This window comes from Cheilinus undulatus, linkage group 6 (assembly GCF_018320785.1).
Source record: "Cheilinus undulatus linkage group 6, ASM1832078v1, whole genome shotgun sequence".
Taxonomy (NCBI): domain Eukaryota; kingdom Metazoa; phylum Chordata; class Actinopteri; order Labriformes; family Labridae; genus Cheilinus; species Cheilinus undulatus.
In genome coordinates, this window is record NC_054870.1 from 43,724,527 (window position 1) to 43,747,812 (window position 23,286).

Here is a 23,286-nt window from a genome sequence, read left to right on the forward strand (position 1 = left end):
CGCTTTGAACTGAGGGAGTTTGAATACATTTGAATAGATTTCTGTTAATGGCTGTATCAAAAGGATGTCTCCCAGTGACCTCATCAAACTTCAAAGGATTCTCTGATAAAGAGACCTCACATGCTAATCACTATTTAACTGGAGATAATAGAAACAACAACAGATTATTCATAGTCAAAACACAGACAAATGGGGGAGGATTATTTGGATTAGGATGACAGGAGTTTTAGTAGTCAATACCAATCCAAAAATACATCTAGATTGATGCTGCCAACTGGAAAACATGTGCAGCAATTTTTTTTTCTTAAGTGTTTTTCAGCATCTAAAGGATTAAAATGGAATAAAATAACCATCACTTGGAAAAGAAGCTGGTGATGAAATCTGCCTAATGAGAGAGTTTGGTACTTTTCAAGCAGGGTTGTATGAGGTGCATGCAAATAGTTAGTGTAGCAGCCAAAGGAGAGGTCTGTTTCTTCACAGAGATGATGGTTCAGTTTGTACTAGTGATGCTACGATTGTGAAAATCAGGGTCAGTGCCGATAACGATGTTTGGCCGATACTAATGCTGATGTTTTTTTAAGTAGTTGATTGTTGTGATGTTTAACTTCTTCATTACTCCTATTAATATACTAATATTTTTATTATTGAACAACAGCACAATTCTGTTCCTCATTTCTTCAGAGGGGACAGATTCAACCATAGAAATCCACAATACTTTTTATTTAAACTTACTTCACAAAGAAAGATACTTTTCTTTATTTGCAAATGGCTGTTGCTTAGCCTACTTTTTGTTTTCCACAGATTAGCCTCTCTGCCTTGGTTCAGCTCAGTGTGTTTGTCCTCTTATCCAGGATGTGTAGCAGCCCAGGTGGCTGAACTAGTCTCCAGCAGAGGACACGGCAATCAATTGTGCATCAAGCTAAGATCACGCGCATTAGTATCTTCAGTTGTCCTTATACCGGGGATCTAATAAGGCAGTGACGCAGAAAAGTGGATTTGTTCAAATCTTTTGCTGACAGCCTCTAATAAAGTAGTATTTGTTGTTTTTAAACACCACTATCAGCGGCAGTCTGTGTGTAGAAACTAGTTTTAGGGCTCTTACCGAGAGGATCACATCAGCAGCTAATGAATCTAATGTGCTGACTACTCCTGTCAGCTTATCAAATGAAGAGAAGCAGTTGTTAAGGTTAAAGTTGTGGGAAGATCGAAGTCCACAGCATATCTTTCTGAATAGTGCATTTTAGTTTCAAGAGGCTTTGCACCATATTAACCCTTGGAACCCAAAGACAGTTTTTTCTGTTTTTGGTCCACCTGCATATTTTATGCCAAAATGCCCTTAGACTCTCAACTCTTTTAAGCACAATCAAAGTTATAGACATCAATTTTTTCACGACAACCTGGACTATCATAATAGATGTGCTGCCAGGATGCCAGATGAAGGTATCGAAAGTTATATAACCAGAGAGACCAAGTAACAGAACAGAAATGAAACGAATTTCATAGAACTCAATACAAACCCCACCTAGATCAAAAATAAACCAAATCTTTTTACATCTCCATTTAGCTCCTATACAGGCCTTGCCTATCAGGAGAAAAAAATGTTCTAACAGACACCTAAAAGCAACTATCACTGTCATTTATCTCTGTAAAACCCATTGATATTTTGCACACATGGTATTCCAGTGTGTAAAATATGTATGAATCCCATTTTAGTGAGCACAAATACCTCTTTGAATATTTGGGCCATAGTGGGCTTTGTTTTATGTCTTGCCAAACTGGCAGACAACTATCTTGTCTCTTGTTGATCTTGCCCTGATTGGTCGTCGCCGCCAAGAAAACAATAGAAGAAGAAACCGGAGTATCATGAATTGCCAACAGGCAGACAGGAAGTTGTTGTCTTTTACTTATTATGTCAAAATGGAGGACTAAAAGCTACAATGCTAAGTTTTTCCTTGGCAAAAAACTCCAAAATAAATAGTAACATTATCTTGGATTTACCAGTTAATTATAGTATCAAGGCTTTGAAAAAACATAGTGTTTTGCACCTGAATTAAAAAAAGTTCTGAAAGGGATATAAACTCCAGGGGCATTCTGTAGATCGGCAAAAAGGTAAATATCAGATTAGTTTGCACAGTTTACTCCATAGAGATCCGTCTTATGGTTGCTGAGATATTGTAAACAACCCATGAGATAATGTTTGGGATCACTGGCGATCCACCAGAGTTGGAAGGTTAAAAGTGGCCTGTTATTCCATCGGGTTGAGATGCCTTGCTGCAGTCCTTCTGGCTTTATTCCTGATCAGCCGATGTTCCACTGACGCGTTGGTGCATCACAAGTTTGTACCGCAGTTATATTGATTCACAGGCTGACAGAGCATGTGAGCGGAGCAGGAGCGAGCAGGGAGCGCAAGCGGAAGGATTTTGGCCGGAGCGTGGAGCGGTTTTTTAAAAAAAGCTGGACTAGCACCTTATCTTGCGCGCCATCCCGCTCCAATTTCGCTCCGGTACCGCTCACACCATGCGTCTGAAGCATGTCTCACCCAGAATGCATCTGTGTATAATTAGCTGCTCAGACGTCCACAATGTTTTCTGTAGGCAACTGGACGACAACTCTCCACCATGGACTTTACCAAGTATTTCAGAAAGGATGCGGAGAAACCGAGAAGATGGTAATAACAGATTAACCGCGATAGCGCCTTCATTGCCACTGTGAGAGGATTTACAGACGTATCTTTTTTCTTGATCTTTTACGAGATAAGGTGTCTAATTTCTCTCCTATCCAGTGAATGCAATGCGCTTCCGTGTTTTTGTTGTGTGAGTGGTGAGTGATTTGAGTAGAGCGGGTAGAAATTTGAGTGGAAGGTGGAGTGATAATTAGCAGAGTGGCGTGAATCCCCTCTGAGCAGATGAGCGGGCGCGAGGAACAGCTCTGTGAGCGAGGAGCGGGATATCTCATCGCTCCACTCCGCTCACATGCTCTGCAGGCTGGTATGGGTTTGGTTCAATAGTGAAAACTCAACTACAAGTCCTGACTATATATTGCTAGGGTTCTCTTTTATGTATTATTTTTAACTGGCGGTAGTAGGGATGGTTAATTTTTGATACCCTTACCCATGCTTCTTATTGATCCCAGTCCTTATCAATACCACTATTGATACTTTCCAGTGGTTGTTGGAAAAACAAAATGGCAGTACATTTTTAACAGGGGTGGTAAAAGCTGAGCAGAGCTTATTCGTCGGTCTATGGCAGATCATTTTTCCAATTGTGCCCAGACGGTCTGAACTGACTGGCATCTGCTGTGGCTAGAAAACCTCATACAATCCTGCCTCTAAAATACAGTACTAACTTTCTAAGGATAAATAACACCGGTTACACTGAGTGCCAGTTTCCAGTAGGCCATTATTGATCTCAAACAACTTGAAATCTTGGCCTCGTTGAGGCGTCAATATACTGATTGACCTTTCCAGAGGACTTTAAAATCTGCAATATGGTGATGAAGGCATCAGAAAAGTGCTGGCGCTGCTGATGCTCACTGCTGTCAATATATCAGCTAGAAGGAGCTCTTGATTCATGTGTAGTCCACATTGATGAGCCAGGCACATGCACACAACAGGATTCCTCCTCAAGACACTCACACACATGCAAGCAGATACTAACCTGTGGAGACAGGGCAGTGGGAGGCTGGCTGAAGAGTGTGGAGTGGGCTGCTGACCGTAGGCCATGTGCTCTCCTCACAGTCTGACGGGAGAACGAAGCAGACAGTAACTCCTGCTGAGGAAGAGACACAAACAGACGGAAACGCCAAGTTAGAGAGCGTCATCTTTGGCCCAAAGTGGAAACAAAGTATTTGGGAATCATCATAACATGGATAGAAAATACAAGAAGTGTCATGCTATTGTCACAACAGCCTCCATCAGGACCTTGACTACAGAGCTACAAAGAGGCTTAAAAATAATGAGGCATGAAAGTGGTAGTTTTGTTTCTATTCCCACCACAGACCAGGACAATTTCCTTTTTTGTGTGCAATACAACAGAAGTATACAGCTGAGACACCTTTCTATGTACGGGACAATCCCAACACAGAAGCGTCAGAGGGCTTTACATGAACAAGGGAATGACAAAAGTGGAAATTATACACTCAAAACAATAAAGCAACATTAAACAGAACAGAGTGCATTTGTGAAGTCTTTAAGACATTCAAAAAGACAAAAAAGGGCCATGAAAATGTTGGTTTGAGTCTCTTATGGAAACAGAGTAGGCAATGTAAATTACACAGGTGGAAGGCAGAGTTTTCATCAGCCATATACCGGTATCTGGCTGGTTCCACCGATTGAAATCCGGCAAATAGAACATCAAAAGTCCAGCTGAAAAATTACCAATTTGCCAAATTACCAAATAAGTCAATAGAGAATAATTCCATGCTATATTGGGTGTTACTTCTAAGATTCAGTGCAAAAATCCTTTAATATAAAGTCAAAGTAATTTTACTATGACCCACTTCTGCTTTGGTACCTGGGTTGTTCATATACAGGCAGTACATGGCTAATTTAGGCGATGAATATTCATGTGGTCCACATGGATGACGTCAGCCTATTTCCAGGGGACTTTAGAGCTACCAAAAACTATGCAGTATGAAAGGATTTAAAGTTTGTCAATGACGCAGGTTATAAAGAAGCAGAAATAAAGGGAATTGTAGATAGCTGAGGGACATAAACACTGACGTAGCATCATGCTACATCAAAACATCAAAAACATCCTCAAAAGGTCATGCAGAAAGGTGTGGACTGGTAGGGCTGACAGCAAGAGCACCATCTTCCTTCCCTGTAGCTGGGAGTTCATGCTCCTAGCTTATCAGCAACAATGTAGGCAGAGCCCTCAATGAGAGGACTATGCTGAACTATCCACAGTGGACACTTTTGTCTTTCTCCAGGATCCAAAGCAACAAGAGAATAACTACAAACACAGCTCAGGTGTTTGCTTGGTTGTAATGCAGGTTGGTTCAGGCCAAGGTTTGCATACAGGTGGAGCATGCAGGAAAAGTCTTTTGTATCGTTGGCTGTTCAGGCAAATGTAATGGGAGAGAAACACAAAATCTGTGTATAAAAATGTGCAGTGACACTTCGTAATCAAGCCCACTTGCTCACTGTGAAAACCATCGACAATTGTCTGCTATGTTCACCCACCAGCTCACTCCACATGCGAAAGACTTCATAATGACTTGCAGGTTTAATCTTATATTGTATATCTAAATTTATGGAAGTAATATTCAACCAGAGAAACCTTATTAGGTGTAGAATCTCTCTAACAACAGTGTTCTGGCAAAGGCCAGTGGCAACAAAGTGAAAGTATAACTCACAAAAGCTTACAAAAAAAAAAACATGTCAACATATCCAGGGTCACAGAACAGACAGACACCGGTCAAAGCATCTTTATCCTCCGTTGGCTTCAGTCTACTTTAAAGATTTAGAGAAACAAGCTCCACCAAACCCAACTCCTCCTGCAGAGGATGCCCAGCTGCAGTAACAGCACGCCTGAAACTCTTTTTCCCCGTTTCAGCACTCACTTTGACAACAAGAATGAGTTGTGTGGCTGGATTGCAGGACAAAAAAACTTTTGGTGGCTTTCATTGTTCAAATAGATCAAATTGCACAAGAACGAGGGAATCAGCTCAAGTATTGCATAAAATGCTCATGATTTTGTCTACAAGTGACCAACTGTCAGCCAACTGGAGCATACAGAGTACATTGATAAGTTAGGGTCTAAAAATCAACAATGAACCCCATTTTTGTGCAAGATTTAAGATCCAGAGATATTAGGCGTTGAAACCATGCATGCATACAACATCCCTGTAATCGAGTGACAGCATAAAAGGGGTTGCAACAAGTGAGAGAAAAGAGTTACTATTGACATATAAACACAGCTGCAACTTCCTCTTTTTCATGGGCTGTTAAGTGCCAAGGTCAGTAGATTAGGACACATCCAGCCCCTCCAGGTACAAAATATTAAAATCAATCCATGCACAGGCATAAATTCCTGCCTTTTTTTGGATTATTCCAGGAAATCCATGTCCTGATATTCTTTACTTTTAGGTAGTGTTTTGTCACACCGCTTGCAGCCGTCTCTGGAACGAAACTAGCCTCCTTGCAGAGCTGCACATTGGTGACCAGGCATGCTAACGCCTCAATGTCAGTTTGTTGTTGTGTTGGACATTAAGGCAGTTTCATACCAGCAGTGTTATGGCTAACTCTCTTACACTGAGGAGCCAACTTAAACTGGTACAGTTGTAAAAATGCATCATAAGGTTCCTACTTCAAGGTACAGTGTGTAAAATTGGGGAATAAAAGTGACATGTAACAGATTCTAAATTGCACTGCTCACTTCTGGGGTTAACTTTAAGACAGCCTGGCAGCAGACTGCAGCACTATCTGGACGGTGATTTGGGCTAAAACTTTCAAAATAAAATCAGATTACATTTCTGATTAGGATTAGAGTAAGGTTTAAGGTGAAGGGTATGATACCAAAAGTTAAAAGTCAAAAACCTGACCTGCAAAAACCTAATTACCAAACACTTTATAAATCTGAATTAAACAGTCTGCTTACAGGAAAAAGAGCTCATCCTCCATAAAAAACATTCTAAAGCAGCGAACAAAGCGAAGGCTAAAGTTAATGAAGATACATTAGCTACAGAGCTAATGTACATTTCATAAACCTATATTTAATCATTTGAAATAGCTACGTAGCTTACACAGCTAAAACTACATTAGCTTATGCCACATCACCTAAAGCTAACTTAGCTACAGTAGTTACATAGCCAAGTTAGCTATGTAGTTAATGTTAATTTCATAAGCCCATATTTTATTCTTGTAAAATAGCTATGTAGCTAACATAGCTAAAGATAAAACTAATGGAACTACATTAGCTTATGCTACATCAGCTAAAGCTTACTTAACTACATTAGCTACATTCGCTACATAGTTAAAATAGTTACACCAGCTTAAAAGGGTAACATTAACAATGCAGCTAGCTTATGTTAGCTACATTGTCTAAAGCTTACAAAGCTAAAACAAGCCACTGTTCATTTAATTACTTCCAAAATTGGTATTTACCTATTTAATCCTGGGTTAGACCTAAAAAATGTCATGTTTCATTTTCAGTAAATGTGTTCTGCTAAATGTTAGCAGGATAAATATTTGACACTGCACATTTAATGCTATTTTATCAAACATTTTGTATTCATGAAGGTCATTAAGTAGTTTATAAACCACTTACAGTACTTAAAATCGGTGCCATAAGAAACTGGAAGCCAATGCAAAGATTTTGGTTCAGGGGTAATGTGTTGTGTTGTCTCTGAATCTGTGAGGTCGTTTTTCTTTGTTTTGGAACCTCACAGGAGACCATTACACCCCCCATCCTGCTGGACTCTACTGTCTTGCATGCATAGATTTTGTAGCCGAAGCCGTGCATGCAAGACCATCGAGTTGTCATGACAAACTTCCTGCGTACGCTGGGGAGCGAGTGCACGGCGGCCCTTGCTGCGGCGACTGTCAATCAGAGATAAAAGAGCTGACCAGCCTGCAGCTGCTCCCAACTCCAACCAGGATTAGCAGCCAGTCGTTTATTCACTAGCTCTGATTTAAGGCCGCTTACAAGTTATCATGCTGCAGGAAAAAGCACAAAATTTGGTTGCTTTGATGTCTCTGGATCAGGATGTGAGCATTTGTGAGCTTGTTTGGGTAAGGCGATATTTTACAGAGTGTGCCAGTGTGAGTGTGAGTGTGGGTGTGTGTAGGCAGGTGCATGACAGAGGGTCATGGTAGACTGGGATGACTAAAATACTTTCACCTTCAAGTTCACACACACTCTCAGGTGTTCCCTGCCTCCTGGCGCTGAGGAAAGATAAGATGGAGATAAAGTGGAATCGTCCATTACAAACACTGAGAGCACCTTGACTCAACAACTCAACAACCCATTAACTACTCATATTAGAGGCATGAGCGTGGCCTCTGGGGGGGCCATGATCACACACTTTAACAGTACAAGTTGCTCTGTACTTTGACTCTCCACGAGTCCGCTCTTTGTGTTCAGCGAGAGAAGCCAGAAAGGTCAGGCTGCATGCTGGTTACATTTAAAAACCGTCCACATTCAGCAGAACATTTAGAGCTGTCAAAATGAAAGCGTTAGGAGTGGATTTACTCAGACTGAGGGACGGGGTTTTGAAATGTGTGCAACAATTGATTCTGCAGTTCCATAAAAATATTGTGTTATGATAGCTTTAGTTCACCAATCTCTCTGACTAGCTACTATACAAACTTAAAAACATGGACTCTGTCGCACACAGTATTCTGCTCACATGTAAAATGAGGAATTTTTTTGCATTTCCATTTATTTGCACGTTTTTTTATGCAACCCCAATTCCAGAAAAGTTGGGGTACTGTGTAATATGTTAATAAAAGCAGAATGCAAAATCTGAAAAATACCATAAACCCATATTTTATCCACAATAGGACATAACCAACATATCAGATGAAGGCTAAAAAGTGAGTTAAAACAGCTGTAAGGGAATTTTGCAACTAATTAGATTAACTGGCAACAGGTCAGTATCAGGCCACAGGCCGGATTCAAACCCGGGCCGCCTGCATACATGGGTCGCGCCTTAGACTGCTAGGCCATCTGGGCGTCCATCATATGAGATTTTGAATATCCCACCATCTACAACATAATAGTATCAAAAGAGTCAGAGAATCTGGAGAAATCTACGTGCAAAAGAGACAGGGATGAAGGTCAGCACTGGGTGCTTATGATCATCAGGCCCACTGGTAGCACTGTATCAAACACAGGCATGATTTAGTGCTGGAAATCACTGCATACACTCAGGAACACTTCCAAAAATCTTTGTCTGTCAACACAGTCCACTGTGCCATCCACAAATACAAGTTAAGGCTGTATCACGTAAAGAAAAATCCATATATGAACACAATCCAGAAATGCCATTGCTTCTCTGGGCCAAAGCTCATTTCAAATGGGCTGAGGCTAAATGGAAAACTGTTCTGTGGTCACGTTAGAATTTGGGGAGGGGAGTCATGGACGCCGTACCCTGCGGACTCTGCCAGTATGGGGTTGCATTAGTGCTTATGGCATGGGCAGCTTACACAGCTGGAATTTCCCCTTGTGGGACTAATAAAGGAATATCTTATCTTATCTTATCTTATCTTAATACTGAAAAGTAGATAGAGGTTTTAAGGCAAAATCTGCTCCACTTCAGATATCTCTTTCATGGAAGGCTTTGGCTATTTCAATAGGACAATGCTGAACTACATACCACATCCATCACAAGAGCATGGCTTCACAGTAAAAGAGTGTGAGTACTGAACTGGCCTGCCTGCAGTCCAGGGCTTTTACCAATAGAAAAAACATTTGGAGCATCAACAAAAGTAAAAAATAACCCAAATCTGATGGTACAATTCTATATTTTGCCTTAATATAAGGGCCATATCTGATACAGCTGATATGTATGGAAGAAATACCATCTTTAAATGGAACCTTAAATTCTTATATCTGTCATTACTGATAATTAACTTTTTTAAGACGATATCTGCTGATACTGAATTTTACTCCTGTTCACATTAGCAACATTAACCCAAAATGATAAAACATGTAGATTTGGCCAAGCTTTATCACATCTGTCCTCAAGAGGAGAAGAAGAAACAACTTTTTAATGTTGTTTTTGTTTGTTGTGATGCTGAGTTTGGAACTCAACAGTGTGAAAATCACAACCCCTGAGTACAGACTCCACACCTCTATGTAGAATGTGTAAATAGAGATTACAAGGATAAAGTGTTGTACTATTTCTTGGCTGACTTCCTGGAGTGCCTGCTTGTTGCCTGGTGACAACTACAGAAGACTGTATCCTGAATGGAGTGTCATATTTTGCAGAAAAGAATTACAATGCAATCAGTCTTAATGCTGTAAGAGCATATCGTTCATGAAAACACAACATTAAAATATAATTTCAAATAAAGTCACTTTGATATTTTCTTTAGATGTTTTGCATGTTTTCAGAAATTCCAGAAGCTTCATCTTCTCCCCATTATTATTTTTAGCACATTAGTAGTAGTAGTAGCACTCAGCAGGCTAACCACATTTTTATTAGAGCAGTGGCTTTAAAGTGGTTGGTTGGGACCCAAAAGTGGGTTGTGGAGCTTTTTTTGGTGGTTCACAAATGTGCTGTACAGAAGCCTGAAGTGGGCATACATCAGGCCTTTTTATTTACTTCGTTTCCATGTGATAACAAGTAAATTCTACTTGGGTTTTTTTTTGGTTTTGTTTTGTTTTGTTTTGAGCGATCAATTTACTTTTCTTGTCATCGTGGGAAAACAAAGCTGGTTTTCCCATGATAATATGCTAATTCATCAAGAGCCTTAGGAAAAAAAATATGCATCATCATGGAAAAATGAAGTCAACTAAATTTTAAGTAAACACAGGATTATCCTTGTGCCCTTATGAAAGGATACATTTCCAAGAGAAAAAACTACAATAGGATACAATACGATATGACGCAATATGGTAAGGCACGATATGGCATAATGTGATATGACACAATATCATATGATACAGTACAACATAATAAGATTTAAAATTTAAAAAAATCTTAATAGGCTATTGGAGGCAGAGTAACTCCCGAAAGGTTGGGAAGGACTCTGCCTCCTCCTACTCCCTCAAAAGAAAGAGGGAGGACGAGGGAGGCAGTCAATTTTGTCGTAATGGGCTGATGCTCTACCTCCCCCTACTCCTACAAGAGAAAGCTTAGTAAGAGGACAACGGAGGCGGTCACTCAAATCAGGTTGGGCTGAGGCCCTATCTCCCTCTATTCCCTCAAGAGAAAGCTTAGTAAGAGGATAAGGGAAGCGAAGTCTTACCAGCTGAGTGGGCAGGAGGACAGGAGTTAATGTTTTTAAAATCAGTTCATTTTTGCACAAAACTGGCATTATTCCTCCTCATCCATAAAAAACATGTATTTCTTTTTTTTTTTTTTTTTTACAAATTACATCCTTTTTAATGAAACAAATGTAAATGTTTGACATTTTCAGAAATTTGGGATGTGATTTCTCATCAAGGCGGTGGTAGTGGTCTTGACGCTCGAGCAATTGAGAATCACTGTATCAGAGGAGTAACATCCCTAACACTGGTACACAACTATGCAACAGTTGTGTGCCAGTTTTTCAAATCTGCATGTTTTTGGACTTCAGCAGGAGACCTAAAACAGGCATGAAGGAGAGTTCAATCCAGAGACCAAAGCTACCACGTGTCAGCTGTAAGGACAAACCACTAAGCCTCTGTACTCCCAGTGAATGTATGGTATACATTTATAATCAATAGTAATCAGTGGAACAGCCATTAAAAAGAGGCCTTTGCATGACAAGCTTTGGTTTAGCAGTAATTCTCTCAATCTCTCATCTGCCATGCCCTATCAGAGCTCCCATCTCTGAATGGATGTCTGCATGATACCGTCCCTCTCTACATGTTATTACACACGCAATTAGCTCTCCCTCTAACGACGCACAGCATCACTAAATTACATTTGACAAGCGAGGAAAGACCTTGTATCATGCAACAGTGGTGACGGACGCCGATTTTATTTTTACGTAAAGCTATCTGGTAAATTAGCTCTGCAGCTCCTTGAAAATAAAGATACTGTGCAGAAGATTAAAGTGTGATTTGACTTCTCAGTATGCAGACATGCAGAGGCTGAGGACTCATCAAGCTCAAACATTAACTCTCCTGGTCAGGTGCTGTGATGAACACATTCAATGACATTATTTTTGCCTACAGCTCTCAGTTTTATAAGCACAGAATTCAATCTTGAAATAACTTTTGAGGACAGTTTATGTAACATGCTACGCACATTTCAAAATAATGTTTGACGTAGACCTTTAAACAACTTCAGAATCCTCATTATTAAGATGGACCTTGGTACTTAGATAGCATGTTGCAGCAGGATTATTTCCTTTTCTTATCTTTGACAAGTCAGGCGTCAGACTCCAGGGAGGAGCCTCGATTCATGACAAGCAGAAAAAGTGTCCATGAACTGCCAGGAGAGTCTCCTCAGGTCTGTTGCTGTGTAGGAGGAACATTGTTTGACACTGTTATGAGGGATATTTACAAAAGCTAGATCTCTGCCAGGCAACCAGGCTGAATCATTTTTACTGAGGCGGTGAATCAAGCTGCTGTTAAACAGCTATACAGAATAATACATCTGTTTGAATCAATAAGCTCCCATTCAAACATCATTAATCAGAATACAAGACATGACGTGAGAGATGACGACAATGTGCAATTGTATTGTGGTATTACAAAAATTAAAAGAAATGACACATTTGAATGTATATTCAGGTGTTTCAACCCCCCTAATTCCCCCAAACTAAAGCCTGTGATGGCACACTGAACTCTCATCTAAGCATAATATTACAGTAATACTATTTTCTAAGTCACAGAACACATAAACATGTTTAAAAAGGACATCATTACAGAAGGACATGAATCTATGCATCTTATTCGTCTCCATTTTCCCAAGACAGAATAGAAATCTGGTAGGTTCTCTGGAAATTTCCTCATTATCTTAGGAAACCCAGCTTTGTTATCAAAAAAAGGAGATAAATATGTAGAAATCATGGGACAAATGATGAAATGTACTTGTCATCATAGGAAAACTTAAAAAATACATGTGTGACTTTACTTGATGTCCACTCAGGGCATCCATACATACATCTTCGCCACATTTTTTTTCCTGACGTACCTGCACAACCCACCGGAAAAAACTCCGTAACCTACTTTTTGGTCCTGACCCAATAGTTAAGAATCACTGGTTTTAGCCGTTGTAAGATAAATGGCTGCAGTTATGGACTAAAGACAACCTGAGTCAACCATTGCAGCTCACAGCTTGTGTTAACGCCCCACACAGGCTGACAGAGATGCTTTACAAAGCAAGTACACCTGCTACATTGCTGTTATTACAGACATCAGACTTGGAGAGGAAAGAATCCAGGTTTTAACTGTTAACTGTGCTGCATGTTAACCATGACGGCATAACTGAATTGCAGCTTGTGGTAAAGCCCCAGACAGGCTAAAAGAGATGCTCTGCAAAACGAGCACACTCGCTGTATGTTGCTGTTATTGCACACATCAGACTTGGAGAGGAAAGAATGCATGTTTTAACTGTTAACTGTGCTGCACATTTATTATGATGGCATGATTTAGTGATGTTAAGTTAGTGTCCTGGCTGTTGGTAATGCTAAGCAAAACATGCTGATAACTGGACTGAGCTGCTGTCTGTCACATATCACTTTTCTATGCTAACATTGGGGATAGGTCATGCCTTGTGTGTGCACTACAACACATGCATTTAAACCAGTAACAAAAAAAAAAAAAAATCCATTCTGTGGCAGAGACTTTATCGTGACAGTATTGACCAGTTTACTGCCCACCTCTACAGCACACACAAGCAAATTATAATGGCAAATTACTTACGCACTGATTTTGCTTGAAAAGAGCTTTGTAGAGCTTACTCTTCTTTGCATTATACTGCTCAAATGTTGTGCAATTACAGTAGAGCTACAATGAAATGTAAAAGGTGGTGTATAGAGATGCATTTGGAATATTTCTCAAATAAAACTCAACAGTGCTTGACCACTCTTTCCACGTTTCAGCTTCCAGAAGAAAATTCACCATTCAAATCCTCTGCTGACATTTTGCTAAATCCTTATATCAACATTTTTAATCCAGGAGTGATTCAAATGTTTTGTTTGTATTTTTTTTTCAAAAATGCTAAATTATTTTGACCATGATTGATTTTTAAAATCAATCATAGAGTAAAACATCCAAGGGGGTAAATACTTTTTTATAGGTACTGGCACTGTAGTCCATCTGTCTTGAGAATGCCTGTGGATCCCCCATGAGGAACTAGAAAGAGTCGCTTGGGAGAGGCACATCTGGGTCAGCTTGTTTAGCTTTCTGCCACAACATCACGGCCCCAGAGAAGTGGAAAAGGATGGATGGACAACTGGAGATGGGAGATACAGTCCTATTGTCTCTCTGCATTCTTGGATAAATCGACAGATTATAATCTCTCACAATATCACACTACCGCAGACCCATACATTTCAAATCTCTTTTTATTTATTTGAAAATGAACTTTATTTCATTTGCTCTTTTAGTCCCCTCTACTAGTCTACTCTCATCTGCACTCCAACACTTCACAAAAACATATTATGAAATGTACGTCACTTTACTAAAAGGTTATGAAAACACATCAAAGATTCAAAGACTACAAAGCTGGCAGATAAAAAAGAATGCTTTGCAAGAAAATTATCAATTCCCAGAAGCATCAATGCGATCTGAAATGAGACAATTTGTTCTGTCTGAAAATAGAAAGAAGAACGAAGTTGCTGCGACCTCTCAGCCCTGGCGGGCCTGCAGCCCAGGGAGGGGATGCCCCGTCTATTTCTGTTGATTAGATTGCCTCAAAGGACAGCAGCTGCTCTCTCTAGATACCAACTCCAACACAGCGAGCAGGATCATGCAACACATACACAGGCCACACGCGCCTCTGCTTATCCCCCTGATAGAAAAAAGGCACCACCTGACGACACCTCTTCTTTGTAGATAAAACACAACACGCAACAAACACGCAAAGAGACTTAGTTCACAAAGCTGCAGTTCAAGTGAAACTCATTCAGTGTTGTGATGGAGCCAGCTCTAGGGCTCAATTTCAAGCATTCAGCGCTGACGAGAGAAAACGATCAACTTCTAATTCACTCGAGGAATTGCTGTACACAAAATGCTTACAGTGACTAAAACAAACTTGTTAAATATATATCAATCTTTACTCCGTATGAAGTATTTCACATTTTTGACTGTAGAGAAAAGAAGACTGCGACGAAAAGATAACCATTATAGAAAGCTGACTCAGCAGACTGAAATATCAGTTCAATTGGAATCAAGCACAAAAATTTTCAGTGTTTGGAAAGAATTACAGACTGCTGAGAACAACGTCAATAAAACTGGCTTAAAGGGGTATTTCAATATTTTTTGAAGTTAGGTTGTAGAAGGCAGGCGTTCAAAACTTTTGACCCCTAACTGTAACTTGACACGCCAGATGGATTGTTTCACACATCCATCTGTTAAACCTTCCATAGATAGCATTTGGGAAAGGGCAGAGCCTTTGAAAAAAACTCGGAGGGTTATTGGATGAACATTATGTCACATCTTTACAGGCCAATCGGAGCAAAGAAAATAACTCAATGCTGTTCTTTGTTTTTCTTTTAATGAAGAAATGTCGTCAAGTTCTGATATAACTTGTGCTTTAGCAGCATCTCTCTTCCTTCTTCTTGCTGCTTCAATACGTCACGATTCTGCCGCGCCTGAAAGTACTGCCTCTCAATGCTGATTGGTCCTGTCACTTTCTAACCAGGCCCAAACGGTTCAGATGGGAGCCTTGCAAGATGGATTCGCAAGTGAGAAACACAGAAACAGGCGTATCCATCTGCTCTGCAAGGTTACCTGGGGGTTTAAACCAATTTCATTTTGAAAATTTTAGCGTTTATTTCCATCCTGTCAGAGGCATTGTCTTACAGCAGATGTCTGCATGAGGGGGCGTCCAAAAGCCGCTGCCTCAGCCAGACTGTCCTGCTTTGAAGCTGCATTTCTATTTCATGGTACCAGCTTGATTCTGTTGACTCTACTCAGTTTTGGTACCAGATACTTGTATGTAATTTAGGGCTGTCAGCATGAATGCATTAATCCTAATCAGTTAAGATCTACTGAATGTTTTTCATCACAGGCTTTACAGTCAATTACCCTTAGTTTAAGACAGTACAACAATCCAAAATGAAACAGTGGATTTTAAAATGCCACAAAAGGTGAGCTTAATCATGATCAACCACAGAAATTCTTTGAATTGTTATATAATATACAGTTATAATACTGTTACAACAGCAATGGAGGACATTGAGGTGATAGTGTACCTGGCTCTCAGTCTGCAGAAGTAGTGATAGTCTTCACCTGCAACAATGCCCTTTAAGAGTGGGTGAGAGAATACTGAAGAAACTGCTGGGAAAATATGTTTATAGAAAAAAAATAGAGTTAAAAACCTACATTTAGTGGCAATTCTTCATACCATTCATCTGAACAAAGTTCACCTGCATCACATGTGACACTTTAAGGACCCTGAGAGACAGTCCTGTTTTACACTCCTTGTCACAGGGAGAAAATTAGCAACCACAGTCTGCTGGTATTGATTTACAGATTGACTTATGGCACGCTGTCTTATGAGCTCCCTGCAGCTTGGGGACCACTGATCACACACATATCAAAACCTGAAGTCTGTCTGATGCCTCGCTCTCAGTCCTCTCAGGTAGCCCCAATCACACAAACTCTTTATCCGTCATGCTTCACATGTTGTCAGTCTGCGGTGCTTGACATCTGAGCGCTGCCTGAGCTGCAGTAACACGTAGCGAGGTGTTTACATGAGCTCCTCGCCAAGGCCAGACTCCAGCATTCTGCCAGCTCTGCACATTCCCGTGTTTGAACCGATGTGATCCGGAGCAGCTTTAATTACTGGAAACGGCTCATCAGCAAGCAGCCAGCATGCTCAGATGTCCCCTTATGCAAGACATCTCACAGCTCAGATCGGCTAATGGTTAATCTTAGATGTCGCAGATGCTAAGTTAAGTGGGCCTCGGTGTAAGACTGCGCAGTCAAACAGGCCTGTGGGTGTGCTGTGTGAAGGCGCCATCACACTGTGTGTTTTCAGCTCCGTCTACCCCAGAGCCGATTAGCCTCAACAATTTAATTTTGAGAATAATTCACTACAAGGAAACAGTTGGTAATGTCTTGTATGTATACCCTCGACAGCTCAGCTAATAAAGTCACTGCAGGGTGAAATTCCAACAAATAAATGCACCAGACTGAAAATAAGTGTGAAGGCAGGAAGAGAGAATACTGAGTGCCACATTTACAAATAAGAAAACCATCCAAAGTCTAAAATAATTCCTAAAAGGACTTCAACACACCATATTCATAGAGATGTCCCTACACAAACCATTTCTTATGATGCATAGGCTTCAGCATGGGCTGATGCAAGCACCCCTCCAATACCAGTGCAATATAAAAGTCACACATGTTTTATAAAAGCATTATAAGGATGGAACATGATTGCTGTCAAGCATGTCCTAAAATAAAAATAAGTTAATCAACTCGAATTAAGCTGAAGAGATGTCAGCAGCAGGTCAGCTCACGGTCTTTGTGACCACTGAGGAGTGTCTGAGACAAGCAGAAGGTCTGCACAATAACAGTAAAACATGCAGCTTCACTAGTATGAAGAGGGGTGAGTAAACAAATATAACAGAGTGCATATTACCCAAAACTCACAGTTTTTAGAGTCCATCTGCTGTGATTCGTGCTTGTTTATGCAGCATGTTTCTCCTAAAAGAACTGTTTCATTGGCACCGATAAATCTGGGGGTAGTTTGAGCTTCTTCTGACTGAATCAAATGGTGTGAAAGCAACATCCAACACTCAAGATGTACACATGCTGAGTTTTTAAACAAGAGCCCAATTACAGAAAACAGTTTTTCTAATTCATTGCAATAAATCAGACTTTTGCAAAGTGTTTAAAGGCAAAGCAAAATTCAAATTTATAGTGCAGTCCTACAAAGAAACACTGCTTTATTTTGTGTCTGTATTATATCCTTTTTGCATCACTTGCATGTTTGCAAGTCAGACCGATCTGCCTCTTCTGCTACTGTTTTGTTTAAATTTCCTGTCTTGATTTATTTATACGGCATCTTTTTATGACAGCTATTTATATTTCTCAGTGTTACATTTACAGAGAGTTGCAAAATCAGTGTTGCTATGCATGCTGCAATGACAATGAAGATATTCCATTCTATTTGAAATAAATCTAACCTCAAAATCTGTTTCGATTGACTGACATTTGACTCACCAAAAGCATTGCTCTCCTTTGTTATGCTGAAACTCTGCTGATGTTAGCCATGGATTTCATTGCTATGTAGAATAAGGGAGGAAGAAACAAGACCGATTTTGAAGAGGCTTAGGATGGCACGAAGGAATCCGTGCCATGCTTACTAGGCTTGCAGATACTTAATGTCCAGCTGTGGCTGGGACATTTTTCTCCCAGCATCCTTAAAAGTAATCTATCATCACTTTTTTACACTACAGAAAAATAATTAAACAGTATGTTGCAGTGCTTGGGCTTCTGAAGAAAATAAAACACACAATGTGGAAAAAAGTATTCAGCCACCTGACCATTACACCAACATGGACTGTAATGACATTGTATTCAAAGCATGTCCTTCAACATGGAGTTGCCTCCCATTTTACAGGTATAACAGCCTCCACTGTTCTTGGAAGGCTTTCCACTAGAATTTTGAGTATTTCTGTGGGAATTTGTGCCCATTCATTCTGTAGAGCATTTATGAGGTCAGGCACTGATGTTGGACAAGAAGGCTTGGCGAGCAATCTCCATTCCAGTTCATCCCAAAGGTTCTTGATGGGGCTAAAGTCAGAGCTCTGAGCAGTCCAGTCAAGTTCTTCCACACCAGACTCATCAAACCATGTCTTTATAGTCCTTGATTTGTGCACTAGGGAAGAGTCATGCTGGAATATGAAAGGGCCTTCCCTAAACTGTTGCCACAAAATTGGAAGAGAAGCGTTGCCCAAAATGTCTTGGTAGGTTGAAGAATTTAGACTGCCCTTCACTGAAGATTCAGACTCACCCATCTCACTGCCAAACAGTCCACAAAACACATTTCCACTGCTCCACAGTCCATCCAACACTCGGCATTGGACGTGATGATGATGAGGCTTGCACGCAGCTGCTTAGCCATGGAAACCCTTTTCATGAATGTCCTGTTGTGCAATCTTTGTCCTTACAATAATGCATGTGAAAGTCAGAACTCTTCAGCTATGGAATCAGCAGAACATTGGTGACTTTTACATAACATACGCCTTAGCAGTTGTTGACCCCACTCTGTGATTTTACATGTTTTTTCACTTCGTGGCTGAGTAGCTGCTGTTCCTAAATGCTTCCACTTTCTAACTGAAGTCATCAAGTTCTTCTGAACAACCCACTGTGCATCACAAATGGAGGCTGCATAGCTCCGTTCATTTTATACACCTGTGGCAGCAGGTCTGATTGAAACCCCTGAATTCTATAATTAACAGGTGTGGCCAAAGATTGTTGTCCATGTTATGTGTTTATAGATATTAAAAAGTTTTGTAACTTTTAGGCCCGGTTGCTTCTGTAGGTTCCACCAAAACTTAAAAGAATCTGTTGTGAGTTATTTGAAGAATAATCTTTATTGTATCAGAGAGGAAAGGCTTAGCCCTGCTGGTCTATTTACATCAGCTGTCCTTGCTTGTGTCAAATTTAAGTCAGTAGATGCATTCCTGTGACTGGTAATTCAGCAAATCTATGTCCATATCACGTGACGCTTTAAGCTGACAGTAAGGCCACCTTGTGCATAGTAAAAGGCAGAAAAGGAAGCTTTTAATGAGAACGAATTAACACTGGAACCTCTACAAAGATTTAACAAGCCTCTAAAAAGAAACCCCATGACTGAGCAGTGGATGTCAAGACACTGACAGCAGTAATGTGTGTTGGTGTATTCATGAGGGTGCGTTATCACGCAGAAGATCTTATCGGTGCAGTGAATGCAGAAGCTGCTTGAGGCATAATTAATGGGAAGAACTGATTGGGAGTGATATTTGTTCCCAGTTTAGTGAGTTAACCAGCTCATGCAGGCAATAAACGAGCTGATGCAGAAGCATGTCTGATGTTTTTACCAACATCTTGTCTTCGTTTGTTCAAATGCACATCTATTTAATATTGCATGTTGACTATAAGAGTCTGTGTGCTTTTTTCCCAAAGTCCTATTGTCAGCAGAGCTGCAACTTCTCAATGACTCTGCACCAAAGTGATCAACATTTATTGTTCAGTTTAAGTGATCAGGTCATCTCTCCACTTTGCCTTATCTTCCTCTCTCCATTCTTCTTCCTGTCTTGCTCATTCACCCTCCTTGCATCTCCCTCTCTTGTAGTGAAAGGCGGTCAGCCCCAGGGAGATGTGGAGGGGGAGGGAGGATGCTGGTGAGCGGGGAGGCTGCAGGCAATCACCAGTCACCGAGGAGAGAGATGGAGAGAGAGAGATAGGAGAGAGGAGGAGGAGGAAGAAGAGAGCTAAATGAAATTTCCAACACATTAAGCACACTCTGTTACCCAGAGCCTGCACACGGGGTAAAGAGAGGGGTGAGGGGCTGCCGAGTGACCGCTCTCCAATCAAAGTCTTTAAAGCTAAGGAGAATTGATCCACTTATAAAAAAGGGGTTCCCTGGATGAGAGGCAGATGTATAAGACAGGAGATCAAGGAGACGGAGGTATAACCTGTCCAGGTTAGCGGAGGGGATGTGAAGGACTCAGACTAACAACATCATCATCATGTTCATATCCAGAGAGGATCAAACCCTCGACCTCTTCTCCCAAGGACATGAGGTGAACATGTGGGGATAAGAGGAGGGGGGAAGACATTGATTTATGATAGTAATCGGGACATGCTAGCATGTGTTTTCACACACAAAGTCAACTTTCAATCTTGTTTAAAAAAAATCAGGATAAAATGAAGATTGAAATAATGTATTGGTCCTGAACGGCTTTTCACTGCGCAAGATTGTGATTTCTTTTGTCCCTTTTTTGCTGAGGTCAGCACTGGGAAAGAGTTTTTCAAATACAAGTAGTAGTAGTCCAGCACTCTCAATCCCAATCATTTGCAATGGGTACATCTAACCCTTAGATGTAGCCAGGAGAGAGATAGCCATGTTTTCAGACCATATTGATATAGACAGACAAAGCTAAAGCTAAGGCTAGCTTTCTGCTACCCTCAAGATCAGCCTATGCCTAATGGTACAGTTGTACAGACCAAAGTATCCAAACACCTGACCATTATTAACTTGGAAGAGCAGCCTTGTCCAGAATGTCTTGGTGTGCTGAAGCATAAAGATTGCCCTTATCTGGAGATAAGGTGCCTAGCCCAAACCCTGAAAAACAGCCCCATACTATTCTCTCTCCTCCACCAAACCTCACAGTTGGCACAGTGAAGTCAGGCAGGCAACCTTCTTTTGGCATTCGCCATCTGACTCCCTAACGGAGAAGCGTGATTCATCACTCCATAGAACTTGTTTCCATTGCTCCATAGGCCAGTATTGGTGTGCTTTACATCACTCATCTGATGCTTGGCATCAGACCTGGTGATGTGAGGCCTGCAGCTCTCCCTGATTGTGGGCTTACATTAATGCCATGGGAAGAATTTTTACCACCATGCACTTTAGCAATCGTTTACCCCCACTCTGATTTGACATGTTCTTCTGCTTCGAGGCTTTGAGGCTGAGTTGACCGTGGAATATCCAGCAGGGATGGATATTCACAAAAATTCTGTGTAATTGCAAAGGTGGCATCCATCAAAGTACCATGCATAAAATCACTGAGCTCTTAAGAATGACCCATTTAGGATTATACATTTTTTGCAAATGTAGACTTCATAGCTAGGTGCTTGATTTTATATACCTGTGGCAACAGGTCTGACTGAAACACCTGGATTCAATAATTAACAGGTGTGGCCAAACAATTTTGTCCATATAGTGTAAATTAAAAACAAAATGCATTTATCCACAGCCAAATAGTAGCCAATAGTGTGCAATAATGTGCATGCAGGTGATTAAAGCTAATCAAAAAGTGTCTTATAATTGGCAAGAAGTTAATAAAAACTATGTACTGAATGTTCTTAAGCAAAAAAAAACAAATGATAGTGATGTTATTAATCTTATATATTTGAAATTCATGACTTTTACTTTGAATTCTCCTTTGATTAATGAATTTTAAGCTACATGGCTGACTAAAGGTTGTCCATCAGTCACTCTCTGAGGCAGGCAACACAGAAATGACAGCATTTCACATCAGGGCAGGGTTTGTAGTATGGAGCTGTTTAATTATACATGAGTCTCATGTGGTATCTTCTCTGCTTTCAATCAGCTGTGTGGCAGATCCTGGTATCAGAGGTGGTACAGGGATGGAAAAAACTGAATCCTCAAGAAAAAAAAGGGTATATTCTCTGCTGACTGTACACGTGTGTGATTGTGTTTGCTTTGCTGCAGGGCAAAGAAATCACCAGAGCCTCACTGCAGGATTCCTACAAGCCAATACGAGACAGACAGAAGGGGCGAGGGCTGCACGGTCAATGTCTGCCTGCACCATTAATCAAGTGAGAAACACGCTGTACACGCTCACCCACACATACATGATGCAAACACTTCTGTGCCAATTATTCACTGTTAACATGGGATACACACATAGACGCAAACAGGGTCATGAAGGCGGAGTGTGCAGAGAGCAGGGCTGACAGCTCAGCCTCTCCTGCCGCAGCAGAGATGAATGGGCGGGCTGCGAAGTGCCTTCATTCATAATGGAGCACGACGACAAAGCTGCTTCATCCCCAGGTGTCCCGGGGACTTTAAGAGCAAGAGAGCAGACAAACGAAGGAGGAGGAGGAGAGAGAGAGAGAGAGGGCGATGCAGGCTGGGGAAAAATATATCTTCCATAAAAATATTTGCTGATTTATTGCCTCAGGTGTTACCCAAATAAAGCTGAGAGGGGCTGAGAGAGCAGCACCATAACAATGCTGGTACTGTTAGAGAGCTTGAATGGCCTGGAAATGTCAGAACAAACATCACCAGCTTTATCACACTTTTAAAGCCCTCGCTCTTACGTCAAGCTTTTAAAGGCAGGGCTGTAGGTCCTGTAAAAACAACAAACTGAAGATGAAGAGTATGAAAAGGACAAAAGAAACAGACTGCTGTAACACTCTGGGAACTGATGCAAAAACAAAACTCTGTAGTGTGGAATGTGCTGTTTGCTTTATATCATACAAAAGATATCCTACAAGCCAATAGCAATGAAGTTAACGATCAGCAGCATAGAGAGAGGAAGTGTGGGCGTGAGGGGGAGGAAGCTGATGCACGTGAGAGAGCGAGAGGAGTGACGGTGCCAGAGAGAAATCTGTCTGAGTGCGTTTCTCTGCATGTCTGCACGACTCTCTCTCTCAGTGTGCGTAATCATTACAAAGCACTCATACTGAGCATCTGTGAAAACCACAAATAGCAAGAACCACCTACTGACACAACACGATATGAATAGCCGTGGTAAATTATAACACTGGAATAGAA

At 40.8% G+C, this 23,286-nt stretch overlaps 1 protein-coding gene across 2 annotated transcripts in view; it reads right to left on the reverse strand.

The window, feature by feature from the left end:
- Window positions 1–23,286, reverse strand: part of mcu (mitochondrial calcium uniporter) — a 154,755-nt gene that overhangs the window by 77,430 nt on the left and 54,039 nt on the right. The window contains exon 2 of one of the 2 annotated variants that reach the window (XM_041789271.1): window positions 3,657–3,767. In XM_041789271.1, coding sequence (XP_041645205.1) covers window positions 3,657–3,767 — 111 coding nt within the window. Of the gene's footprint in view, window positions 1–3,656; window positions 3,771–23,286 lie in introns of both variants that reach the window. The other variant, XM_041789270.1, reaches the window with a different exon arrangement.